At 48.1% G+C, this 22259-nt stretch overlaps 2 protein-coding genes across 3 annotated transcripts in view; one reads left to right on the forward strand and one right to left on the reverse strand.

Moving 5' to 3' along the window:
• The window catches only part of HSPA12B (heat shock protein family A (Hsp70) member 12B), a 30465-nt gene extending 23373 nt beyond the window's left edge, over positions 1 to 7092 (forward strand). The window contains exons 11-13 of the mRNA XM_087723895.1: positions 2627 to 2885; positions 4496 to 4599; positions 6036 to 7092. Of these exons, the coding sequence (XP_087580021.1) occupies positions 2627 to 2885; positions 4496 to 4599; positions 6036 to 6679 (1007 nt within the window). The 3' untranslated portion in view covers positions 6680 to 7092. The remainder of the gene's footprint in view (positions 1 to 2626; positions 2886 to 4495; positions 4600 to 6035) is intronic.
• Positions 7093 to 11899: 4807 nt separating this feature from the next.
• The window catches only part of ADISSP (adipose secreted signaling protein), a 28925-nt gene continuing 18565 nt past the window's right edge, over positions 11900 to 22259 (reverse strand). For both annotated transcript variants that reach the window (XM_087723896.1, XM_087723897.1), the window contains exons 4-6: positions 15987 to 16125; positions 14321 to 14443; positions 11900 to 13059 (exon numbers count right to left, since the gene is read on the reverse strand). In XM_087723896.1, the coding sequence (XP_087580022.1) occupies positions 12959 to 13059; positions 14321 to 14443; positions 15987 to 16125 (363 nt within the window). In that variant the 3' untranslated portion in view covers positions 11900 to 12958. The remainder of the gene's footprint in view (positions 13060 to 14320; positions 14444 to 15986; positions 16126 to 22259) is intronic.

A 22259-nucleotide genomic window follows, 5' to 3' on the forward strand; every position in this document is an offset into this window, starting at 1 on the left:
AAGGTCGTGGCCTGTTCTTAGAATTTGGGTGGGGCCAATGCAAATTCTTCATCCCGTCACCTGGAGCTGAAGGTGTTTTTGTTGGTGAATAGATTAACCGCGTCTTTCTTAATGGGCACAAAACGCCCGTCTCTAAAGACTTCAGGCATCTGCTGGGGGCTGTTTAACCATGCAGGAAACTAGGGTTGGTTTCTGCCTTTAAGAGCATATTTCTCCATTTCTCCTCTTGGGGAAAATATACGATTCTGCCGCTTTTGAGAGTCCCCAAAATATTTCATTCTCCAAGGGGAGGGTCGAATTATTTAAGAGAAAATTCAATTGAAGGACTGTCATTTCCCAATATATCTTCTTGCCTCTCATCCCCTCCAAACTGTTATGGTGTCAACTATTCTAAGGTGGCTCAGTGGCTAAGATACTGAGCTTGTCGATCGGAAATGTTGGCAGTTCGGCGGTTCGAATCCCTAGTATAATGGAGTGAGCTCCCGTGACTTGTCCCAGCTTCTGCCAACCTAGCAGTTCGAAAGCATGTTAAAAATGCAAGGAGAAAAATAGGAGCCACCTTTGGTGGGAAGGGAACAGCGTTCCGTGCGCCTTCAGGCGTTGAGTCATGCCGGCCACATGACCACGGAGATGTCTTCGGACAGGGCTGGCAAGAGCCAAGGTGGCGCAGTGGTTAAATGCAGCACTGCAGGCTACTGCTAGATCAGCAGGTCAGCGGTTCAAATCTCACCGGCTCAGGGTTGACTCAGCCTTCCATCCTTCCGAGGTGGGTAAAATGAGGACCCAGATTGTTGGGGGCAATATGCTGACTCTCTGTAAACCGCTTAGAGAGGCCTGAAAGGCCTATGAAGCGGTATATAAGTCTACTGCTATTGCTATTGCTATTGCTATCTTCGGCTTTGAAACAGAGATGAGCACCGCCCCCTAGAGTCGGGAACGACTAACACACTATTCTAAGTGTTAAAAGTGCTGTTTCAGCTTTTAAACCAGCTTGTTGAACCAGGAGCTTTTGAGAGGGAGTGGACTCCGGCCCCATCATCTGAGATATGCAGGGGATTATAGGAATTGGAGTCTTTCTGTATCTACAGCAGTGTTTCTCAACCTTGGCAACTTGAAGAGGTCTGGACTTCAACTCCCAGAATTCCCCAGCCAGCATTCGCTGGCTGGGGAATTCTGGGAGTTGAAGTCCAGACCCCTTCAAGTTGCCAAGGTTGAAAAACACTGATTTACAGAGATCGCCAAAATTGGAGAATTAAGCCTTTAATGCGCAAAAACCAGCAATACAGTAAAACATACGCTTTTTGGTGTGCCCGACAGATTGAAACGCTTGCCATCAGCGTGGTTTTGCAAGTTGTAAAGAACATGCAAAAAGAGGAGAAAGGGGTGTGTGTGAGGATTGGGAATAAAGCAGCCTCTCTCTGAACTTTCTCCTATAATTTTCTGCAGGAAAAAGATTTTTAAATTTCTCTTCCTGCAAAAGCGGCTCCGCTGTATTTATCCTAGAGCTCCATCTAGTGGCTACAAGTGAAAAGACTCCACGACAAAAAAAAATCTTGGAAAAAGATTAATCTCTTTTTTACATTTTTTTTTCAAAGTTTTAAAATTGATTTTTTTCCCCTCAAAAAAAAGTGAGGGGTTCAGTTCAACCTCCCCCAAAGGACGACTTTTAAGCGAACGTCATTTTAACTATTTTTAAATCTAGTCCCGTGAGAGCTTAGCTGATATTCACTTTCTTTGGACTTTTCTTACCAGTAGATCCTTCCAGCAGGGGGCAGCCTTGAGCCACGTTTATTTCTCTTTAATTTTGGTTTTAATTTTTGACAGATGATGGGCGTGTGTTTATTCCGAGCATGCTTGGAACTCAGTCATCAGTCACGGAGTTTAAACATGCTTGAAATAAACTCTGACAAAAAGAAAAATAATCTCTCTATTGTATATTTAATAAGCACCACAATAAGCTAGGGTTTAAAAAACAAAAAACAACAAAATAAAACAAGGGAGAGAGGGGAAAAAAAGGGTGGGGGGAGGGGGGAGGCCAAAAAGGACAAAAAAAGGTCCAAGAAGGAAAGGGGGAAAAAAAAAACCATCATCACATGCAGCATGTCGTTTGATTACGGTTGTTTTAACCTCTACATCTTCAAATAATGTTTACCATCTCAGATATTTCCTCTAATGTAACTAAAGGTCTCATTTTCCTTCTACCATATATATTCAGTTAACATTAGCATTGTTTCCCCCCAGAGAGTATACTTCTATTCATTGATAACCTTGCATTTCATACCTTCAAACAGAGATCTTATTCCTTCATTGTTCAACAAGGCTGGATGTATAAATTTAGTAGGGATGCACCTGTGATTAAATATTGTATGTGAAGATGGGTTTCCCCTCCCCCCCCTTTTTTCCATCCTCTCCCTTTCCCATTGTTGTCTGTGTAACAAAAAATAAAATAATAATAAAAAAAAGAAAAATAATTAAAAATAACAAATACATGCATTCAAAAAAAAAACACCCATAAAACTGAAAGAAGAACCTCAATGGGCCACTGGGGTTTTCTTCCTGCTGTTGGAGACCCAGAAACCCCCTGGCTCTTGACCTGCTGTCCTTCTGCTCTTGGCTCCCCTCCCAGGAGGTCCCTACGGGGCTGTTGGGGTGGACTTGGCCTTTGAGAAGCTGCTCTGCCAGATATTTGGCGAAGACTTCATCGCCACCTTCAAGGCCAAACGCCCGGCCGCCTGGGTGGACCTGACCATCGCCTTCGAGGCCCGGAAGCGGACGGCCGCCCCCCACCGCACCAACCCCCTCAACATCTCCCTGCCCTTCTCCTTCATTGACTTCTACCGGAAGCACCGCGGGCAGAACGTGGAGACGGCCCTCAAGCGCAGCAGGTCGGAGGGTGGGGAGAAGAGGAGGGGGGGCTGGGGTTGGAGACGGAGAGAAGGGGGGGGGAGAGAGAGAGATGGTTGATAGATAGATGATAGATAGATAGATAGATAGATAGATAGATACAGATAGATAGAGATAGATAGATAGATAGATAGATAGATAGATAGATAGATAAGATAGGTAAGATAGATAGATAGATAGATAGATAGATAGATAGATAGATAGATAGATAGATAAGATAGGTAAGATAGATAGATAGATAGATAGATTGATAGATAGATAAGTTAGATAGATAAGATAGAAAGAGATAGATAAGATAGATAGATAGATAGATAGATAGATAGATAGATATAGATGATAGATAGATGATAGATAGATAAGATAGATAGATAAGATAGGTAAGATAGATAGATGATAGATAGATAAGAGATAAGATAGTTAGTTAGTTAGTTAGATAGATAGAGATACATAGATAGATAGATAAGTTAGATAAGATAGAAAGAGATAGATAAGATAGATAGATGATAGATAGATAAGATAGATAGATAAGATAGGTAAGATCGATAGATGATAGATAGATAGATAGATAGATAGATAGATAGATAGATAGATAGATAGATAGATAGATATAGATAGATAGATAGGATAGGTAAGATAGAAAGAGATAGATAAGATAGATAGATGATAGATAGATAAGATAGATAGATAAGATAGGTAAGATAGATAGATGATAGATAGATAGATAGATAGATAGATAGATAGATAGATAAGAGATAAGATAGTTAGTTAGTTAGTTAGATAGATAGATGATAGATAGATGATAGATAGATAGATAGATAAGAGATAAGATAGTTAGTTAGATAGATAAGATAGACAGATAAAGATATGAGATAGATAGATAGATAGATAAGATACATAAGATAGATCGATACGATAGATAGATTGATAAGATAGTTAGATAGATAGATGATAGATATAGATAGATAGCAATAGCACTTAGACTTATATACTGCTTCATAGGGCTTTCAGCCCTCTCTAAGCGGTTTACAGAGTCAGCATATCGCCCCCCCCCAGTCTGGGTCCTCATTTCACCCACCTCGGAAGGATGGAAGGCTGAGTCAACCTTTGAGCCGGTGAGATTAGAACCGCCGAACTGCAGATAACATTCAGCTGAAGTGGCCTGCAGTACTGCAATCTACCCACTGCGCCACCTCGGCTCTGATGATAGATGATAGATAGATGATAGACAGACAAGATAGACAGGTAGGCTGGTAGGCAGGCAGAGATAAGAGATAATAGACAGAGACAGGTAGATAGATGATAGACAGATATAAGAGAGGGAGGGGGGGAGAATTGCAGCAGAGAAGAAAAAATTGTGAGTTTCCATGTGTCTGTTTGTGTGTGTCTTTGTGTGTGTGTCTGAGTGAGTGAGTGTGGGGAGGTGACTTTGAACCCCCAGACCTCTAGGCCACTGATGGGTTCAAGGCCCTACCCACCGTCTTCCCCTCCGGCTTAGCCGCAGCTTCCCTCAGTCCGGGATGTTTCGTGCTAAAAGAAGAGACCCCCCCCCCTTTCTCATCCCCCCCTTCTGTCTCCCCCCTTGCCTTCCCAGCATGCACCTGGTGAAGTGGTCTTCCCAAGGGATGCTGCGCATGTCTCCCGAGGCCATGAACGAGCTCTTCCAGCCCACCGTCAGCCAGATCATCAAGCACATTGGTGAGTCCCCCGGGGCCCCCTCCCATTTCTCCTGCTTTCTCAAGAGGTCACGGGACTTCCTGTTTTTTTCTTGGAAGAGGTTTCGCTTCTCATCCAAGAAGCTTCTTCAGCTCTGGGTTAGGGTTGAGCGAAACCTCTTCAAAAGAAAAACCAAGAAAGTCCAGTGGCCGCTTGAAAAACCACCTGTGGGCATCGCATAATGCAACAACCGGTTCGGCCAGAACCAAAACTGTGAGCATGGACATGGCATCAAACAAACGGCAAGGATATGGGATGGGATAGCACCGCAGCAGGTGGGCGCGGCCTGCCACTGCTCAGAACTAGCGGTTCGCCTGAACCGGTCTGAACCGGCGGCAGCCCCCCCCCTCTGCCTTTGGGACAGCCATGGCCTGGATGGCTGAGAAGCTCCAGATCTCCTGGGACGTCACGCAAAACCTGTGATGTCCTCCGTCGCTTCAGTTGTAGGACGAAGTTCGTGAGGACTTGGTCCCCTTCTCTTCATTACGCTACACCAGTGATGGCGAACCTTTTCTCCCTCGGGTGCCGAAAGCACACGTGCCCAAACCCATAATCTAACGCCCCCCACGCCTTGCCGCCTGCGTATGTGTGCACGACCCCCACAAACTGACTTGCGCATGCGCGCGCAGCTTTTTTGGTTCCTGGGGAGGGTGAAAACGGCCTTCCCCGCCCTCTGGAGGCCTCCCAGAGGCTGGAAACGGCCTGTTTCCTGACTTCCAATGGGCCAGGTCAGCCCTTTTTTTGCCCTCCCCAGGCTCCAGAGCCTTTCCTGGAGCCTGGTGAGGGTGAAAACAGCCTCCCCCAGAGGCTGAAAATACCCTCCCAGAGCCTCTGCATGAGCCCTGTACTTACCTGGCATTGCGTGGAGACTCCTGGGAAGGGAAACGTGGGGTGGCCAGCCAAAAATCAGCTGCACTGGAGCCGAGCTAGGGCAATGGTTCATGTGCCTGCTTGATATGACTCCACGTGCCACCTGTTTGCCATCACAGCACTAGGCATACCCAATCCATGCAACCTTTCTCCCTACTCAAGGGTGGAGGTCAACCCATCAGCTAAATCAAACTCAATTTCATTGAAAGGCGGGGGGGGGGGAGGTAGACTGGATGGGCGTGGCCAGCTTGACACCACTCCAAAACTGCTGGTGTGTTTCCTCTTCACATTGGGTAGACCAGGCTGAAGTGATGTGGGCCAGCCCCTCACATTTTTCAAGACGGTCCCACGGGCCAGATCCAGACCACATCGTGCGCTGGATCCGGCCCGCGGGCCTTGTGTTTAGACACCCGTGAGCTAAATGATGAAGAAAGAGATCGTTTGTGCCTCTCAACTCGGTCCGATGTCCAGCTTCGGCCCTCAGTTGGACAAAGGCAACCTTCTTCTCACGTCCTTCTCTTTCCAACCTCTTCTTCTTCTCCCGCCAGACGACCTCATGAAGAAGCCCGAGGTGAAAGACATCAAATTCTTCTTCCTGGTGGGCGGATTTGCCGAGTCGGCCATTTTGCAGCACGCCGTCCAATCTGCCTTCAGCAGCTCCTGCCGAGTCATCATCCCTCAAGACGTGGGGCTGACCATCCTCAAAGGGGCCGTGCTCTTCGGCCTGGACCCCACCATAGTCCGCGTGAGACGTTCACCCTTGACCTACGGCGTCGGCGTCCTGAACAAGTTCGTGGAGGGGAAACACCCCAAGGAGAAGTTGCTGGTTAAGGAAGGGAAGAACTGGTGCACCGACATCTTCGAGAAGTTTGTCTCGGTGGACCAGTCGGTGGCCTTGGGCGAAGTGGTGCAGAGGAGCTACTGCCCAGCCCGGGTGGGTCAACGCAAGATCATCATCAACATCTACTGTTGCGCCACGGATGATGCGGTCTACATCACCGATCCGGGGGTGAGGAAGTGCGGCACCATCAGCCTGGAATTGGAGGAACTGGGTGAGCCTGGCTCGCCCAAGAAAAGCCGGCGGGAGATCAGGGCCAGCATGCAGTTTGGCGATACGGAGATCAAGGTGGCCGCCATGGACGTGTGGACCTCCAAGACCGTGCGGGCGTCCATCGACTTCCTCTCCAACTGAGGTCCAGAAGTGGAGAGGACTCTGGACTGGCAGAAGATCAGAAGTTGGGAGACACCGTTCCTCAGTGTCGCGAGCCGCCGTTTGGTGACTCAGATTTATGGATTCAGCCCAATCCGTTGGCCAATTTTTGGGGTGGGTGGGTGGATTTAGGTCACGAACCTGCCAAAAACAGCAAGGTGGAACTTCTCATGGCCAACGGGCTGGTGGGGTGGGGTAACTGTTGGGATGCACTGGGTCAAAAGTGGGGAAGCGCAGGCAATTGTGGCCTTGGAAGGGTAACTTCTAAAGCTCTTGAGATCTGAGAACATCTCCCGTTTCTTCAATGGTCGTCTTGGACCAGAGGTCTTTGGCTTCCCAAGAAAACCAGTTATGGGTTCTGGAGTCCTAACTTTGTCTATAAAAATGGATATTTGGATGTTGTGATTCATTCGGCCTTCTAACGCTTGAGGACATCAATAACCAGAAGGGCCTCAAAAAAATTACCCATCATGAAAAATGAGGCAAAGTCTCACGGGGCAAGTCTGGTTCCATAACGTACTACAGGTAATCCTTGACATACAACTGTTCACTTAATGACCGTTCAAAGGTACAACGGCGCTGAAAAAAGTGACTTGCGACCATTTTTCGCACTTACGACTGTTGTAGCATCCCCATGGTCACATGATCCAAATTCAGACACTTGGAAACTGGTTCATAGTTATGACGGTCGCAGTGTCCCTGGGGGGGTCACATGATCCCCTTTTGCGACCTGAGGCACAGTCAACGGGGAAGCCGGATTCACTTAACAACTGTTGTGATAACCACCATGGAAGTGATTCGCTGAACGACAGTGGCAGGAAAGGTCGTAAAACAGGGCAAAGCTCCCTTGAGAAGTGTCTCGCTTAGCAACAGGGCTCCGTTGTGATTGTAAACTGAGGACCACCTGTAACGCACACCCCAGAGTTAAGAACTGGGTGGCTGGAGGGAGGCCAGAGGTCATCTAGTCCAACCCTCCAGTTTTGCACACCCGAAGGGTCATTACACTACTACCTGTAGTGCAAACCTCTTGCAGGCCCATCTCACCAATGTGTAATCTTTTCCCAGTGTGGGTCTCTCGCTCCTCAGGTGTAAACCTCATGCGTTGAACCCCGATTTTTCTTTCCAAAGAGCAGGTGCCCCCCCTTTCATCCTGTTCTCCCAAAACTCTGGAGCGATAAAGCTGTCCCCCAGTTAAACTGGGGGAGACCCTAACTGGCATCTCCTGGGAGAACAGCCGGGCGGCTGAATCAAACCGGAGCTGTCCTGTGTACCCGCAACCATCTTCCCGCGAAGCATCCGAATCTTCCCTTGGCTCTGCTTCCCGAAGGCCCGCTGCTCCCTTCACCCCCGATGGGTTCCTGGGAAGGCCTGGAGATCCCAGATTAGGGATGCTTGACTGGGCTGCTATTCGTTGGGTCTCGTGAGTTGGGAGCGGGCAGGGATTCCCGCCGGGCAAAGAGGAAAAACCGACGACGAATCAAACACAAAAAAACAGGAAGCAAATCCGTAGCGCTGATGAGGTAACCTAGATGGGTAGTGAAACGTCCCAACCAAGTGAAACACCAAGGACCCCCACAGTTGTCATCTTCCTCCACCTCTCTGTAAACCCCATTCCTTAGTCCAGTGTTTCTCAACCTTGGCAACTTGAAGATGTCCGGACTTCAACTCCCAGAATTCCCCAGCCAGGTTGAGAAACACTGTCCTAACCACTGCTGGGGAATTCTGGGAGTTGAAGTCCGGACATCTTCAAGTTGCCAAGGTTGAGAAACACTGTCCTAACCACTGCTGGGGAATTCTGGGAGTTGAAGTCCGGACATCTTCAAGTTGCCAAGGTTGAGAAACACTGTCCTAACCACTGCTGGGGAATTCTGGGAGTTGAAGTCCGGACATCTTCAAGTTGCTAAAGTTGGGAAACACTGCCTTAGTAGCACTGATGATGTTACCTAGTTGGGTCGTGAAATGTCTGCAAGAAAACCACCAAGTTCAGAAAACGCCAAGTATCCCAGACTCTTCCTCTCATTCCCCTACCCCTCTCCGCAAACCCCCCCTCCCTTCCAGCACTGATGACGTTACCCTGTTGGACGATGGAGCGTCTGCAAGAAAGCCACCCAGCTGAGAGAGCACCAAGGACCCCACAGTCGTCGTCCTCCTCCCCTTCCTCATTCTCCTCCCCCTCCCTCTCCTCTCTGCAAACCCCTCTCCTTTCTAGCACTGAGGATGTTACCTAGTTGGGTCGTGAAACGTCTATAAAAAACTACCAAGCTCAAGAGACCATCAAGACCTCCTCCTCCTCTCCATACACCCCATTCCCTTCTAGCACTGATGATTAAGATTAAGATTTAGTTTATTTGTATGCCGCCCTTCTCCGGGAGGGACTCAGGGCGGCGAACAACTCAAAGGGGGAAAAAGGGAACATAAAACACAATACACGTGATTAAAATAAACAAGAATCATACAGCCATACAAGTCGAGAGGGGAAGGGAACTCATCGACCCCAGGCCTGCCGGCACAGCCAGGTTTTGACGGCTTTCCGGAAGGCCTGGAGAGAGGTGAGGGTCCGGATCTCCGCGGGGAGTTCGTTCCAAAGGGCCGGAGCCGCCACAGAGAAGGCCCTCCCCCGGGTAGTAGCCAGGTGGCATTGGCTGGTGGACGGATGGTATTCCCTAGTTGGGTAATGAAACGTCTGCAAGAATATCACCCAGGTCAGAATATACCAAGGGCCCCCATTCCAGAAGACCCACCCCAAAGGGGAATTTGGGCTCAAGGGTTTTAGGGCTGGCCCGAAAATACAAGCAGATCAAGTTTGGGGTGGAAAGAGAGGTGGGAAAGGGGTGGGACGCCACCAGAAAACCCACCATCTGGAGACTGAAGCAAAAGAATGGGAGAAAAATCCCGTGGGAAGGAAGGAAACACGTTTCTTCACACCGGAAGTCAAAACCACATTTCTCCCCCTCCCGACACACACACACACACACACACACACACACACACACACACACACACACCCTGTCTTCCCACCAGAGATCAAAAGAACAGAGGTAGCAGTTTTTTGTAATTTTCCAACTGAAATTTATTATTTTCTTTCGGAGAACATTTGCTTTAAAAAAAAGAAAATACCAAGAAACCCAAACGCAGGTTTTCTTAGAGGGGTAAGTAGAAGTGTGTTGCATGGGTGTTTTATACATAGGCACATAAAAACCCACTGGTTCCTTCCCAAGAAGCCCACCGCATCCCTGCTGTGGTATCCCATGGGTCTTCCCCACCAAGAGGGGGAAGGGGAGGGAAGAGGGGAGACAGAAACAGACCCTTAACGTTTGAATGGGAGCGACTCCCATCGGCGGAGAGCCCCTTGTGTCTCTCGCAAGGCAGGATCCGAAGCTGTGGTTTCTCCAGAATATAGACCAGGCTGGGTTGGGAAGAGGGAACAGAGGCCCCAGGGCTGCCCCCCGCCCCATTATAAGCCAGGGAAAAGTCAGGAGCAGCTGTTGGGATGGCTCTTCTGGTTGGGGAGGGGTGGGGTCTTCCCGCTTGGGAGGTCTTCCTTGGAAGAGGTGAAGTCCCACCATGAGGGACGTCCATGAGATCTCCTTTGGAGGAGGAAGGAGAGAGGCTACGAAAGCCAAGCTTGGGAGATGTTTCCCAACGTCGCAGTGGACTTCCAACTCCCAGAATTCCTATGAAGGAATTCTCCACCTGTCTTCCAAGTGGGCATGGTCCTCCCGTGAAAGTCTTCTCCAATCATAACGTCAAAATCTTGGTGGGACATTGGCAAGGGTTAACGCCGCCCTCTTCCATTGACTTCACGCAAGTGCTTGCGCCAATGGGGTGGAGTGGGTGACGCGGTGCCCACCGTCCTGCCAATGTTGGCCTACTGAAGGACCCAACCTCAGCTGGACTTCTCTGTCCAGCCAAGATGGGCAAGGGGGACCTGGAGGCCAAGGTTAGGGTGTGGTGGGATGACGTCACGATGGAAGTCCCATCACCGTGGCCGGCGAACGGGCGTCGCGGGGAGTTAAAAGCCCCCACCCCTGAAACACGCTACACGGACCCAGCTCATGAAGCTCAGCAATGACTCAACGCAAGTCGTGTGTTGGAAGATGGGAGTAGCTCACACAAGGATCTTGCTCTACTTTGCTAATGGTCGTCTTCTGAGTTCATCCCCTAGGGCAGGGGGTCTCAAACCGTGGGCACTTTTAAGACTTGTGGACTTACAACTCCCAGAATTCCCTAGCCAGCCACGGGGAATTCCTTAAATCCCCAGAATTCCTTAGTCAGCCGTAGGGAATTCTGGGAGGAGAAGTCCACGAGTCTTAAAGGGGCCTAGGTTGGAGACCCCCCCGTCTTAGAACAGTGCTTCTCAGCGTGGTGACTTTAAGAGGGCTGGACTTCAACTCCCAGGATTCCCCAGCCAGCATAGCTGGCTGGGGAATCCTGGGAGTTGTAGTCCAGCCCTCTTAAAGTCTCCAAGTTTGAGAAACACTGTCCTAGGTATGTCTTTGGGGATTCGTAGTCCAGGATGGGACTTCGGGGTTCCCGGTGTGACATTTTCACGGAGAAACCAAAATCATGTCTCTTTTTAAAAAAAAGCAAGAAACCATCCCTCCTCATATGGCAACAAGAGAATAATTCCCTTTCTTAATCTCCTAAACAGCAGCAAAAGTTTTGCCTTTGGAAGGAAAACCTTCCCAGGCTAACTTGGAGGGAGGGAGGGGAGGAAGGAGGGGGGGGGTGTTGGGAATAAACAGGGGGAAGGGGGGTCTGCACTCCAACAGGGCCACAGGTGCATCCATCCTTGTAGCCAGGGGGGAAATGAACCAGGGGTTCAAATAAATCAGGGAGTCTTTACAAAAAGGTTTTTTTTTCTCTCTCTCTCTCTTCCTGAGTGGGGTTCATTTCCAACAATGGGAGAGGGAAGGGGGGGGAGAATAAAGAGGAGGGGACCCCCAAACCACAGGCAACTTTGGTTGTGCGCAGCGGCCCCCAGGAACCAACTGTCTCGCGGTAACTTAAAAGCCTCTTAAAACACAGTGAAACTTCCACACTCTCACAAACTTCCAACAATATTGGAGATCAACTTTTTAACACTAAGCAGCTGGTTTTTTTTGGGGGGGGGCAGGGGGGAGCAGCCAGTGCTGGCAATGCAACTTCACCAACAAAACACCCCACCAAACCCGTAATTTCCTGCTTCCCCAAACAGCTTTTGGGGGGCTAAAAGAGCTGACGCATTTCCCGAGGAGCAAAAATAAAAAACCCCGAACACGAAACGCTTTCTCAATCTCTTCAGCGGCCACCTCTAAACGCTGTACCCCAACACGCCGGGATACAATATCGAAGGAACCGCCGGATAGAATCGTGACAAGGAAGGAGGCCAAAGGAAGGACGAAATTAAAAAAAGGCGAATGATTTTTAAAAAAATACATGTTTAAAAATCGTTTTCGAAAAATAAAGCCGAGTGGTTGAATTAGCCCGCCGAGAATTGTCTCGTGCCGAACTGGCCACGGCGAGTTCGAGTTGAGTTTCTTCCTTTAAACCGGCAGTCGCCCAGACTTTCTGGCTTGGCGGAATGGCATGGGGAGGGGAGGGTTCCGTTCGAGCGGCCGGTACGGGCAACTCCACTCGCGCAAGCAGCGGGCGCGTGCAACCGTCAAGAGATGCTTATGGGTGCACTGCTCAGCTCCCAAGAGGCTGCAACGCAGCGGTGGGCTACGGCTGGGGGATTGGGACCCCTGCTCTGAACAGTAAAACCCCCAGCCGAAATCTGCCGGTCAGCTGGGTTCCCCACACCCTCCCCTTTTGCAAACGGCAGTTGCCAAAAAAATCCCTCCGTAGGCCGCCCGACTTTGCCAAACCAGGCAGAATAAACGAAAAACAAAATGGCGGACCTGAATTTGGAGGACGAAGGCCGCCATCGAATGGCGCGGGCCCTGAGCTGCACCACCGGCCAAACGGAAGCTACGGAGGTGGATCCGCGCCTGGCCGAACGCGCCTACGAAGCACGACGCGGGGGCGTAGTTGTCGATGTCATTGTGCGGTGGTGGTGGGGGGGTTGAGAGGAGGGAAGCGCAGCGCCAGGCGCACAAGACAAGGGGCCGCAGGAGCAGCCCAGCAAGAAGCGCGCTCAAACCTGGCAGCCAGCGGGCAGCGGAGATGGCATTTTTTGTTTATTATTTCAAGCTTTAACCGGAAAATATATCTATATATATATCTATATCTGTATATATCTATAGAGGGAGGGGAAGGCAGGGAGGGGCGCCTCCCGGGCTAGTCGAAGCCCTGCCATTCGCTTTGCTCCGAGTCGTATTCCACTTCGGCGCCGATGCATTTCACGCCTTCCAGGAGCATGGGAGTGCCGTGGTGTCGGTCTGCAAGGCAAGGGTTGGGTTTGGTTTATTGGATTTATATGCCGCCCTTCTCCCAAAGGACTCAGGGCGGCGTACAACATAAAAAACAACAACACATATTACAAAAGTTTAAAAAAAATATTAGATAGAATATCCAAAAAACAAACCCAATTAAGATTCACAATAACATTTAAAAACAAATTTGATTGAAATTAACAATAATCAATAATTTATTTTGTTTTGTTCGGGCCAGGCTGGCTTGCTGGAAAAGCCAACTTTTTAGGGTGCGTCGGAAGGACCGGAGGACAGAGGAGCCCGTGTGAAAGGGGGGGGGGCAAAGAGGTGGGGAGGGGGTTGGAGGCCAGTGCAGCAGCTCTGCACTTCATTCTCATTTCCTCTCCCATCCATACATCCATCCATCCACATGCGCAGAAGCGTCCGGGCAGAGCCTCCCGCAGCCACTGCTACCAGTTCGCCCAATCCGGGCTGAACTGGGAGCAACCCACTTCTCCATCCATCCATCCACCCACCCACCCACCATCGCTTTGAATAGAACTGGAAGGGACCTTGGAGGTCTTCTAGTCCAGCCCCTGATCAAGCAGGGGACCTTATACCAATTTCAGACAAGTGGGCTGTCCGATCTTTTCTTAAAATCCTCCAGTGTGTGGAGCACCCACGTCGTCCTGGTGGCAAGCTGTTCCACCGGCTAATCATTCTCACGGTTAAGAAGTTTCTCCTTGATTCCATGTTGCTTCTCTCCTTGATGAGTTTCCGCCCGTTGCCTCTTCTCCTGCCTTCAGGGGCTTTGGAGAATAGCTTGACCTCCTCCCTCCTCTCGGTGGCAGCCCCTCAAATACTGGAATATTACTATCATGTCCCCCCCCCCCATCCTTCTTTTTCCTAGACTGGCCAAACCCAATTCCTGCAGTTGTTCCTCGTATGTTTTAATCTCCAGCCCCTTCATCATCTTTGTTGCTCTTCTCCGCACTCTTTCCAGAGTCTCAACACCTCTTTTGAGCTTGATCTGGGTGGATTAAGATGCCCCCCCCCCCGGGCAGCTTCCTCTTGGAAGATTAATTCACAAACACATACACACACACACGGACAGAGACGTTTTTCAAAGACCCCGCAGGCCGAGTTTAATTTCCTGGGCATTGTCGCCTCTTGGCGAAAACAGGATATTAAACCAGGCCTGGAGCGATGCCGAGGGGCAGGAAAGTGAAGGGGGGGTGGGGAGGGAAGGGGGTGGCCAGCCTGGGCGCAAGAACCGGCAGAGCCTTACCCATCACCCGGGCTTGTACGACGACTTTGACGCTGGCACTGTGGTTGGTCTCGCTGCAAAGGACCATCTCTTCGTGGAGGACGCCTTCCTTGTGGGCCACGTATTCGCACCTCACCCTGTAGCCTGAGAGACAACAAAGTGGGACCCTCCATCAAAGGACCCTCCAAAGGGCAACTGGGAGGGGGGAGACGACTTCGAGAGGCAGGAGTTGCAAAATGCCTCCCCCCTTCCCCCCGGTCTTTGAAAGGAGGAAGAGAGGCACAATAAGGGGTGGGGAAAGATCAGGCTGGGTCAGAGCAGATGCCAAGACCATCCCCAAATCCCACCAACAAAGGAATCGGAATCAGAATAGAGCTGGAAAGGACCTTGGAGGTCTTCTAGTCCAACCCTCTGCTCAAGCAGGAGACCCTCTACCGTTTCAGACAAATGGCTGTCCAATCTCTTCTTAAAAACCTCCAGTGTTGGAGGTCCCACAACTTCTGGTGGCAAGCTGTTCCACTGGTTAATTGGTCTAACTGTCCTCATTTTTAAGTTGCTTCTCTCCTTTAGTTTCCATCCGTTGCTTCTTGTCCTGCCTTCAGGTATTTTGGAGAATAGGTGGACCCCCTCTTCTTCCTTGGGGCAGCCCCTCCAATACTGGAAGGCTGCCATCGTGTCCCCCCCGGTCCTTCTTTTCTCTAGATGGGCCAAACCCAAATCCTGCAACTCTTCTACGTATGCCTTTATTATTACTTTTTTAAGACTTAAGACTTTAAAATGCTCTCCCCTCACAAGGAGATGGGCTTGCATGGGAAGCCCCTACCCACCACCTCGGGGGGGCTAAAAAGAGGTACTGAAGCCGGCCCCCTCCCTTTTTTTTTAGTTGTTTTGGGGGATGACGATCCCCCCTCTGACTCAGAGGTCTTCAAACTCGGCCACTTCAAGACTTGTGGACTTCAACTCTCAGAATTCTCCAGCCAGCCACAAGTCTTAAAGTGGCCGAGTTTGGAGACCTCTGATCCAAGTGGAGAGATTGCAGAGGAAGGGATGACAGGAGAGTCAGTTATGCTGGCTGGGGAATTCTGGGAGTTGAAGCCCACAAGTCTTAAAGTGGCTGAGTTTGGAAACCTTTAAGTGGAGAGATTGCAGAGGAAGGGATTACAAGAGATTAAATTATGATGTCTGGGGAATTCTGGGAGTTGAAGTCCACAAGTCTTAAAAGTGGCCGAGTTTGGAGACCTCTGATCTAAGTGGAGAGATTGCAAGAGCAAAAATATATCAGGAACCGTGTGCTGTTACATTAAATTCACTGGGTCTCTGTCTATTTTAAAGAACCGTTTGTGCCCCGGGGTTCTGTTGATTTGGGATGGAGTGTGGCAATTTCCCAGTAAGTGTGTGAGTGACCATGAGCTGAACCCGAGAGCACACTTGTGTAACATTAAGCATGAGAGTGGTTGATGGGCAGGAAGCTTCGTGGCGAACCTCAAAGGAAGCTTTCTCTCTTCCTCCAGGAGCCAAGAGATCAGAGTAATTTATACGAGGAGCATAAATCCTTCTGTTTCCCACCATCCATTCAGAGCGGAAGAAGCTCCTTGGATGAGAAGTGAAATGTCTTCAAAAGAAACAGCCAAGGAATTCCAGTTGCCTCCTGAAAAAAAGCCCCTTCAGGGTAGCCGCGAGATCTTACCTTCCGAGACAGGCGCAATGTTGGTCACCTTGAGATTCAGGTTCGACAGGGGCGCGGGGCAAATGTCCGTTCCCAGGACCTGCACGAAAGGCAGGACGAAGGTGATTTCGTACTTGTGCATGATCTTCAGGAAGCCCACCTAAGCAGGGGGAAGAAGCAAAGTCAAAATGAATGCTGGAAATGCAAATGTAAAAGGACTCTTCAAAATCACAGAAGCCCTGAAAAAAGGAACTTGGGACAATTGTTCAACCATTCTCCCCATGCGACAGAGAAGGAAGCTAATGGGGTGGAAAAGGAAATGACAGACAAATGCTACTGAGACTGATAGAGGCCTGAGAAAGAATAGAGAGGGAAAAAGGAAACCGGTATCCAAAAAAGAAACGAGCCAAAAATAAAGAGAGAAACAATGGGGGAAGGGAAAAACAAAACTTTGGGGAGAGTCATCAAGACAATCCATCAGAAAGTGATAGAAAAAGATGCAGAAGAAAGGATGTGAGACCTATCCAAAGAAGGAGAAGAGAAAAGGAAATTTAGGAATAGGGGATTATGAAATGAAATGAAATGTCTTAAACGTGGCAACGGTATCTGTTCTGTCCCCCCCTTCTCCGCTTGTTAACAGACGACAGGCAGACAAACTTAAAAGGAACTCTCTTGATCAGTCCTCGGCTCAAACTGGCTACGAGCCCAAAATAAACCTAATTAAAGTCTCTGCCTGAAGATAACGGAATGCAAAACAAATCTCTCTTACGGCAACACAAGGTGAACAAGAAGAGAGCGAAGCACTTCTTCAAATGTCTCTACGAATCAGGGTTACAGAAATCAAATCACTTCTCCAAGTGTCCATCCAAGAAACCACGACCGAGGATCAATGAACGTTGAAACGAACGAATGAACGTTGACTCCTGCAACCAGGGCGTGGCACCATCTGTCCTTTTATCACCCGAAGACCCAGCTGCATTGTGAAACTTGCATCCCGAAAAGACTCACAGAAGGCTGCTGCTGAGTCACAACAAGTATCTTATCTAATTAAGGTGTGTATGAGCTATTAATGCTTTTAAGTGTGCAAATTAAGGGTTAGATGCTTACTATGTAAAGAAGTGGATTTGAAGGCGCATGTTATTTAAAGAAATAGATGGAAATGATAAATTTGGTTTATCTCAAAAGGAAAGGAAGGAAAAAACGACACTGTTTATGTGTGTAGTAAAAATTAAAAGTTGGAAAATAGGAGAAGAAAAGAGAAATGGAAATATAATGCAAAATGAATTATGTATATGTGAAAACGTTAAAGGGGAAAACCAGACAACACTCCGCGCAGAAGAGAATTTTAATTATGTAACAAAAAAAATAAAAATAAAAAACTGTTGAAAGAAAAAAAAGGAACTGGATATGTATAAGTACCGATAGGAACTATGTAGTGAAAGGAATTAATGCAGTGTTTCTCAACCTTGGCAACTTGAAGATGTCCGGACTTCAACTCCCAGAATTCCCCAGCCAGCGAATGCTGGCTGGGGAATTCTGGGAGTTGAAGTCCGGACATCTTCAAGTTGCCAAGGTTGAGAAACAATGAATTAATGGGTAGGCAATTTGACTGATTACACAACGAAATGCCTATGTAACGGATATAAACTATTGTTGCTGTAAGATCAAAAAAACTCCATGGAAATGACTCTGCCAGAAATGCCACACTATGTCCAACATTCTTAAATGTTTACCTAATAATGAAAAAGGTCATAATATGGGGCAAAATTCACCTAACAACTCCCTTGCTCAGCGACAGAAATTTGGGGCTCAATTGTGGTTGCAAAACAAGGATTGATGGTAGTTTCTTTAGTATCGTTCGCCTAGAGACAGGATTGTGCCGGAGTAAAGCAAAGGAAGATGGGAAGTTGCAGTCCTGCCTTAGGGATAATAGCTGGCTGGGTGACTTGGACCAATCACCAGGAAAATGTGAGTTCTAGTCCTTCCTTAGGCACCAAAAGCTACCTCACCAGGGGGGGTTGTGAGAAAGAAAGAGGAGGGAGGAGGATTCTGGGAGTTGAAGTCCGGACATCTTCAAGTCGCCAAGGTTGAGAAACACTGAGCTAAGATATTCCAGAAAAGCATCTGCAAAAGGAGGATGAGCATCTAATAAATAAATAAGAGATAAACCAAATCAGCTCATCCCAGGCCCTTTTTTCTCTCGATCCCACCTTCTCCTCACATTGTCCGTCCCAGAATTTAGCAATTCCCTTATTAAGACGTTTCTTCGGCGGTGAGTTGAGTGACGCAGACCAGAGTTATCTGCGCACAAGTCTCTTCTTGTATTTATTCTACTTTTATCTGATGCTTTTCCCTCCCTCTCTCTCTCTCTCTCTCTCTCTGTGTGCTTCCCGTAAAAGATTACTGGGTGACACGTAGCCTGCAGAATAACTGAGACCGGGGAAGAACATCATGTTCTGTCTGCAGAACGTTCCCAGGGGAGATTCGCCTCTTGAAGTCGGCGGAGGCTAAAATATTTCAGAAAATGTCAAGTGTTTTTCTCCACCTGGATCACTTGAATCAAACAGAATTCTTTAAGGGGCCAAGAGTGATGGGAGACGCGAGGAATCTCGGTGCCCGTTTTGAGCCACGCAGACTTCAACTCCCAGGATTTCCCTACGAAGGACCGTCGCAGTGTCCCAAGTGTCGGGGATTCCAAACAGCACCCAAAATTAAATCAGAGTCCAAGGCAAAGTATTGCTCGGAGTTCCAATTGATGAAGAGAGACACGTTGGCACATCTGGGGAAACCCGAATCTGAAAGCTTCCCGGTTTCCCACCCAGTTGAAAGTTCAAGATCTTGCCCCCGCACCCACAAGTCCATCCCATGGTCCAATCTCCCACTGACATGCTGGCAGCTTCCACCCATCCAGTTCCGGTCAGGTGCAGATGTTGCAAAGACAAAGGATGACCTTGGTTTTCTGGAAAGAATGTTGTTATGGCTACCTATCGTCTAACTCCGTACAATCCCATTTCCCCACCATAGAAAATGCATAGCAGGATAATAGAGTGGCAGGCCAGAGATCCAAAATAAAAGATGGCTGCAGGCCCGACAGCAAGGTCATGTGATCGATCCCCTTTGTGACCTTCTGATGAGCAGCGTCTGGGAGGAGAGCCGGATTCACTTAACAACCCCGTTACTCAATGATGATCAACTCCAATGATTCACTTAATGACGGTGGCAGGACAAAATGGGGCAAAGCTCACTAGACACAACAGAAATCTGGGGTTCAGTTGTGGTCCTAAGTCGAGGACCAACTTAGGGTCAATGAAGACTCCGTCAACCAGGCCAAAGGTGCCTCAAAGGTTGAATCAGGGCAGTTGGACCAAATCTTGTTAATCCGAAGTGCCAAAGATGCTTTTTTTCAACTGGACTTTCTTGTTTTTTTTCTTTGAAAATGTTTCACTTCTTAGCTAAGAAGCTTCTTCAGTTCTGGGTTAAGGCTAAACTGAAGAAGCTTCCTGGGTGAGAAGCAAAACCAGGACCTGGATGATGGAGAATCTCTAGGGACTGTTAAATCCGAGATGCTTTTCTGGAATATCTTAGCTCAGTGTTTCTCAACCTTGGCGACTTGAAGATGTCCGGGACTTCAACTCCCAGAATTCCCCAGCCAGCGAATGCTGGCTGGGGAATTCTGGGAGTTGAAGTCCCGGACATCTTCAAGTCGCCAAGGTTGAGAAACACTGTCTTAGTGTAAATGGAAATTAGAAGTGTAACCATCATTCTGACGCCTCTCAGCTGAATCTCAGCTCAATATGAAAAAGACCCTTCCAAATCAAGCAAGAACATACAATCCAGATGCGACTTCTACTCCGATGTTGCTAAACTCCATGAAAGGCCGCTGTGCGTTCAGAGAAATGCGGTTCTTGAAGGACTCGGTTTTTAAATGGGTTATTGTGTCATAAATCTATTTGCAAAATGGCCTGGTTGTTTTTTCCTTCCAAATCCCACAGGAGAGAGAGAGAGACAGAGAGACGGAGAAAATGAGAAATCCAGTTCACGGCGTGCTCCGAATACCATCAAATTGATGTGTGATCTTGATCCGTCTCTGATAAAAAGAATTAATTTTTAAAAAAATATATATATCTACTGCTGGGTTTAATTAAGACAAGTTTCCCCCCAACACCCGTTTAAGAGTCATTGTTTTGAAGCACGGTTAAACAAATCTCCGCTTGCCAAAATCTAAATAAAATATAAGGACGGGTGAAGATCTTGGCTTGTTAAAAGCTTTGGCAAAAAAGCTGCAATGCAATTTCTGTTTTTCTTCTTGATGTCCTTCCAATTGTTATTTATTATTATTTATTACTTGGCTTCAGGTGTGGGAAACCAACTGTTACACTGAATTTATTTTTTTAAACACCTTACACTGGATAGGCGGAATGGAGCTTTAAATCTCCTAACAATAAAATCAACTTTTTTGGGGGATATTTATAAAGCAATTAATTGACACTAGCAATAGCAGTAGACTTATATACCGCTTCATAGGGCTTTCAGCCCTCTCTAAGCAGTTTACAGAGAGTCAGCATATTGCCCCCAACAATCTGGGTCCTCATTTTACCCACCTCGGAAGGATGGAAGGCTGAGTCAACCCTGAGCCGGTGAGATTTGAACCGCTGAACTGCTGATCTAGCAGTAGCTTGCAGTGCTGCATTTAACCACTGCGCCACCTTGGCTCTACAGGCAGTCCTCAACTTACAACCACAACCGAGCCAGAAATGTCCATTGTTAAGTGAAACGGTCGTGAGTTTTACCCCATTTTACCACCTTCCTTGCCACAGTTGTTAAAAGGAACCACTATGGTTATTGTTGTGACTCAGCAGATGTCTGCTGTGAGTCTTTTCGGGATCAAGATTCATTATGCAGCTGGGGGCGGGTTGGAGGCAAGTTTGGAGATAAAAGGACGGATGCTGCCACCACGCCCCAGTTGCTGGAGTCAACGTCCGTTCCTTCATGTGTTCCGTGTTTGGTAAAAACATTGCTTGATTAATCGTGATTTATGCCTGTTACACTTGGATAAGTGCTTTGGTGTTTCATGTAAACCTGCTTCGTGAAGACGGGGGAAGAAGGGCAGCGTTTGTAAGAGTTTTTGTTTTGAATTCTTATCGGAGAGTTGTGTTTATGTTATTTCTGGGCTCGAAGCCAGTTTGAACTGAGAACTGATAAAGAAAAGTCCGTTTAAGTTTGCCTGCCTGCGTGAAGGGTGTGTGTGTGTCAGAACAGGTTATTATCTTAGTCACATGGTTGTTAAGTGAATCCTGCTTCCTCCCTCAGCTTTGCTCGGCAGAGGGTCGCAAAAGTGGATCACGTGACCCCCGAGGAAAACTGCAACCGTCGTAAGTACGAGTCAGTGAGCAAGCGCCTGAATTTTGATCGTGAGGCCGTGGGAATGCTGCAGTGGTCCCAAGTATGAAAAACAGTCCTAAGTGGTGCTGTTGTCTCTAAATGAACTGTTGTAAATTGAGGACCGCACGCTAATATGTATATGCTAGGCCCAACACGTTGTGTCAACAATCCTTCAAAATTAGCTGCGGCTCCATGCTGAGCATTACGCGAAAGACCGCAAAGAATCGTCGGATCATTCAAGCAAGCAAATAAGAGGACATTTTCGTAATTGCCGGCTAGCAAAAACAAGACAGCGCATAATCGGTTCTCTCCGGGACTGCATTCATTGAATTACAAGAATTCTGCATTGCTCCAAGGGAGGGAGGCTAAGAAAACAAGACAATTTATTCAGTCAGGAAAGAAAAACAGACCTTGAAAAACAAACACAGACGCGCACACACACCTCAACAACTTGACTCTGCAAATCACTTGGCATCCCTCAAGCGTAAACTAGATGACAAAAGGGCCTTGGAGCGAAGGAGGAATTGGCTTTGTCAACCCAATGCAGGCTCCCTTGGAAAACACACACACTTACAATATCTACAGCATTCAAAGAAAACGTATACAATAATAGCAACAGCAGTAGACTTATATACCGCTTCATAGGGCTTTCAGCCCTCTCTAAGCGGTTTACAGAGAGTCAGCATATTGCCCCCAACAATCTGGGTCCTCATTTTACCCACCTCGGAAGGATGGAAGGCTGAGTCAACCCTGAGCCGGTGAGATTTGAACCGCTGACCTGCTGATCTAGCAGTAGCCTGCAGTGCAAGATGTACAAGATGGTTTATAGGTGGCACTTCCCCCCAACGAGGTTAGCCAAGATGTTCCCTGGGTTATCTCCATTGTGTTGGAAATGTGGAAGAAAGGATGGCA

This window comes from Thamnophis sirtalis, unplaced genomic scaffold (genome assembly GCF_051295495.1).
Source record: "Thamnophis sirtalis isolate CommonGarterSnake01/CBP01778 unplaced genomic scaffold, rThaSir2_p1.2 scaffold_10, whole genome shotgun sequence".
Taxonomy (NCBI): domain Eukaryota; kingdom Metazoa; phylum Chordata; class Lepidosauria; order Squamata; family Natricidae; genus Thamnophis; species Thamnophis sirtalis.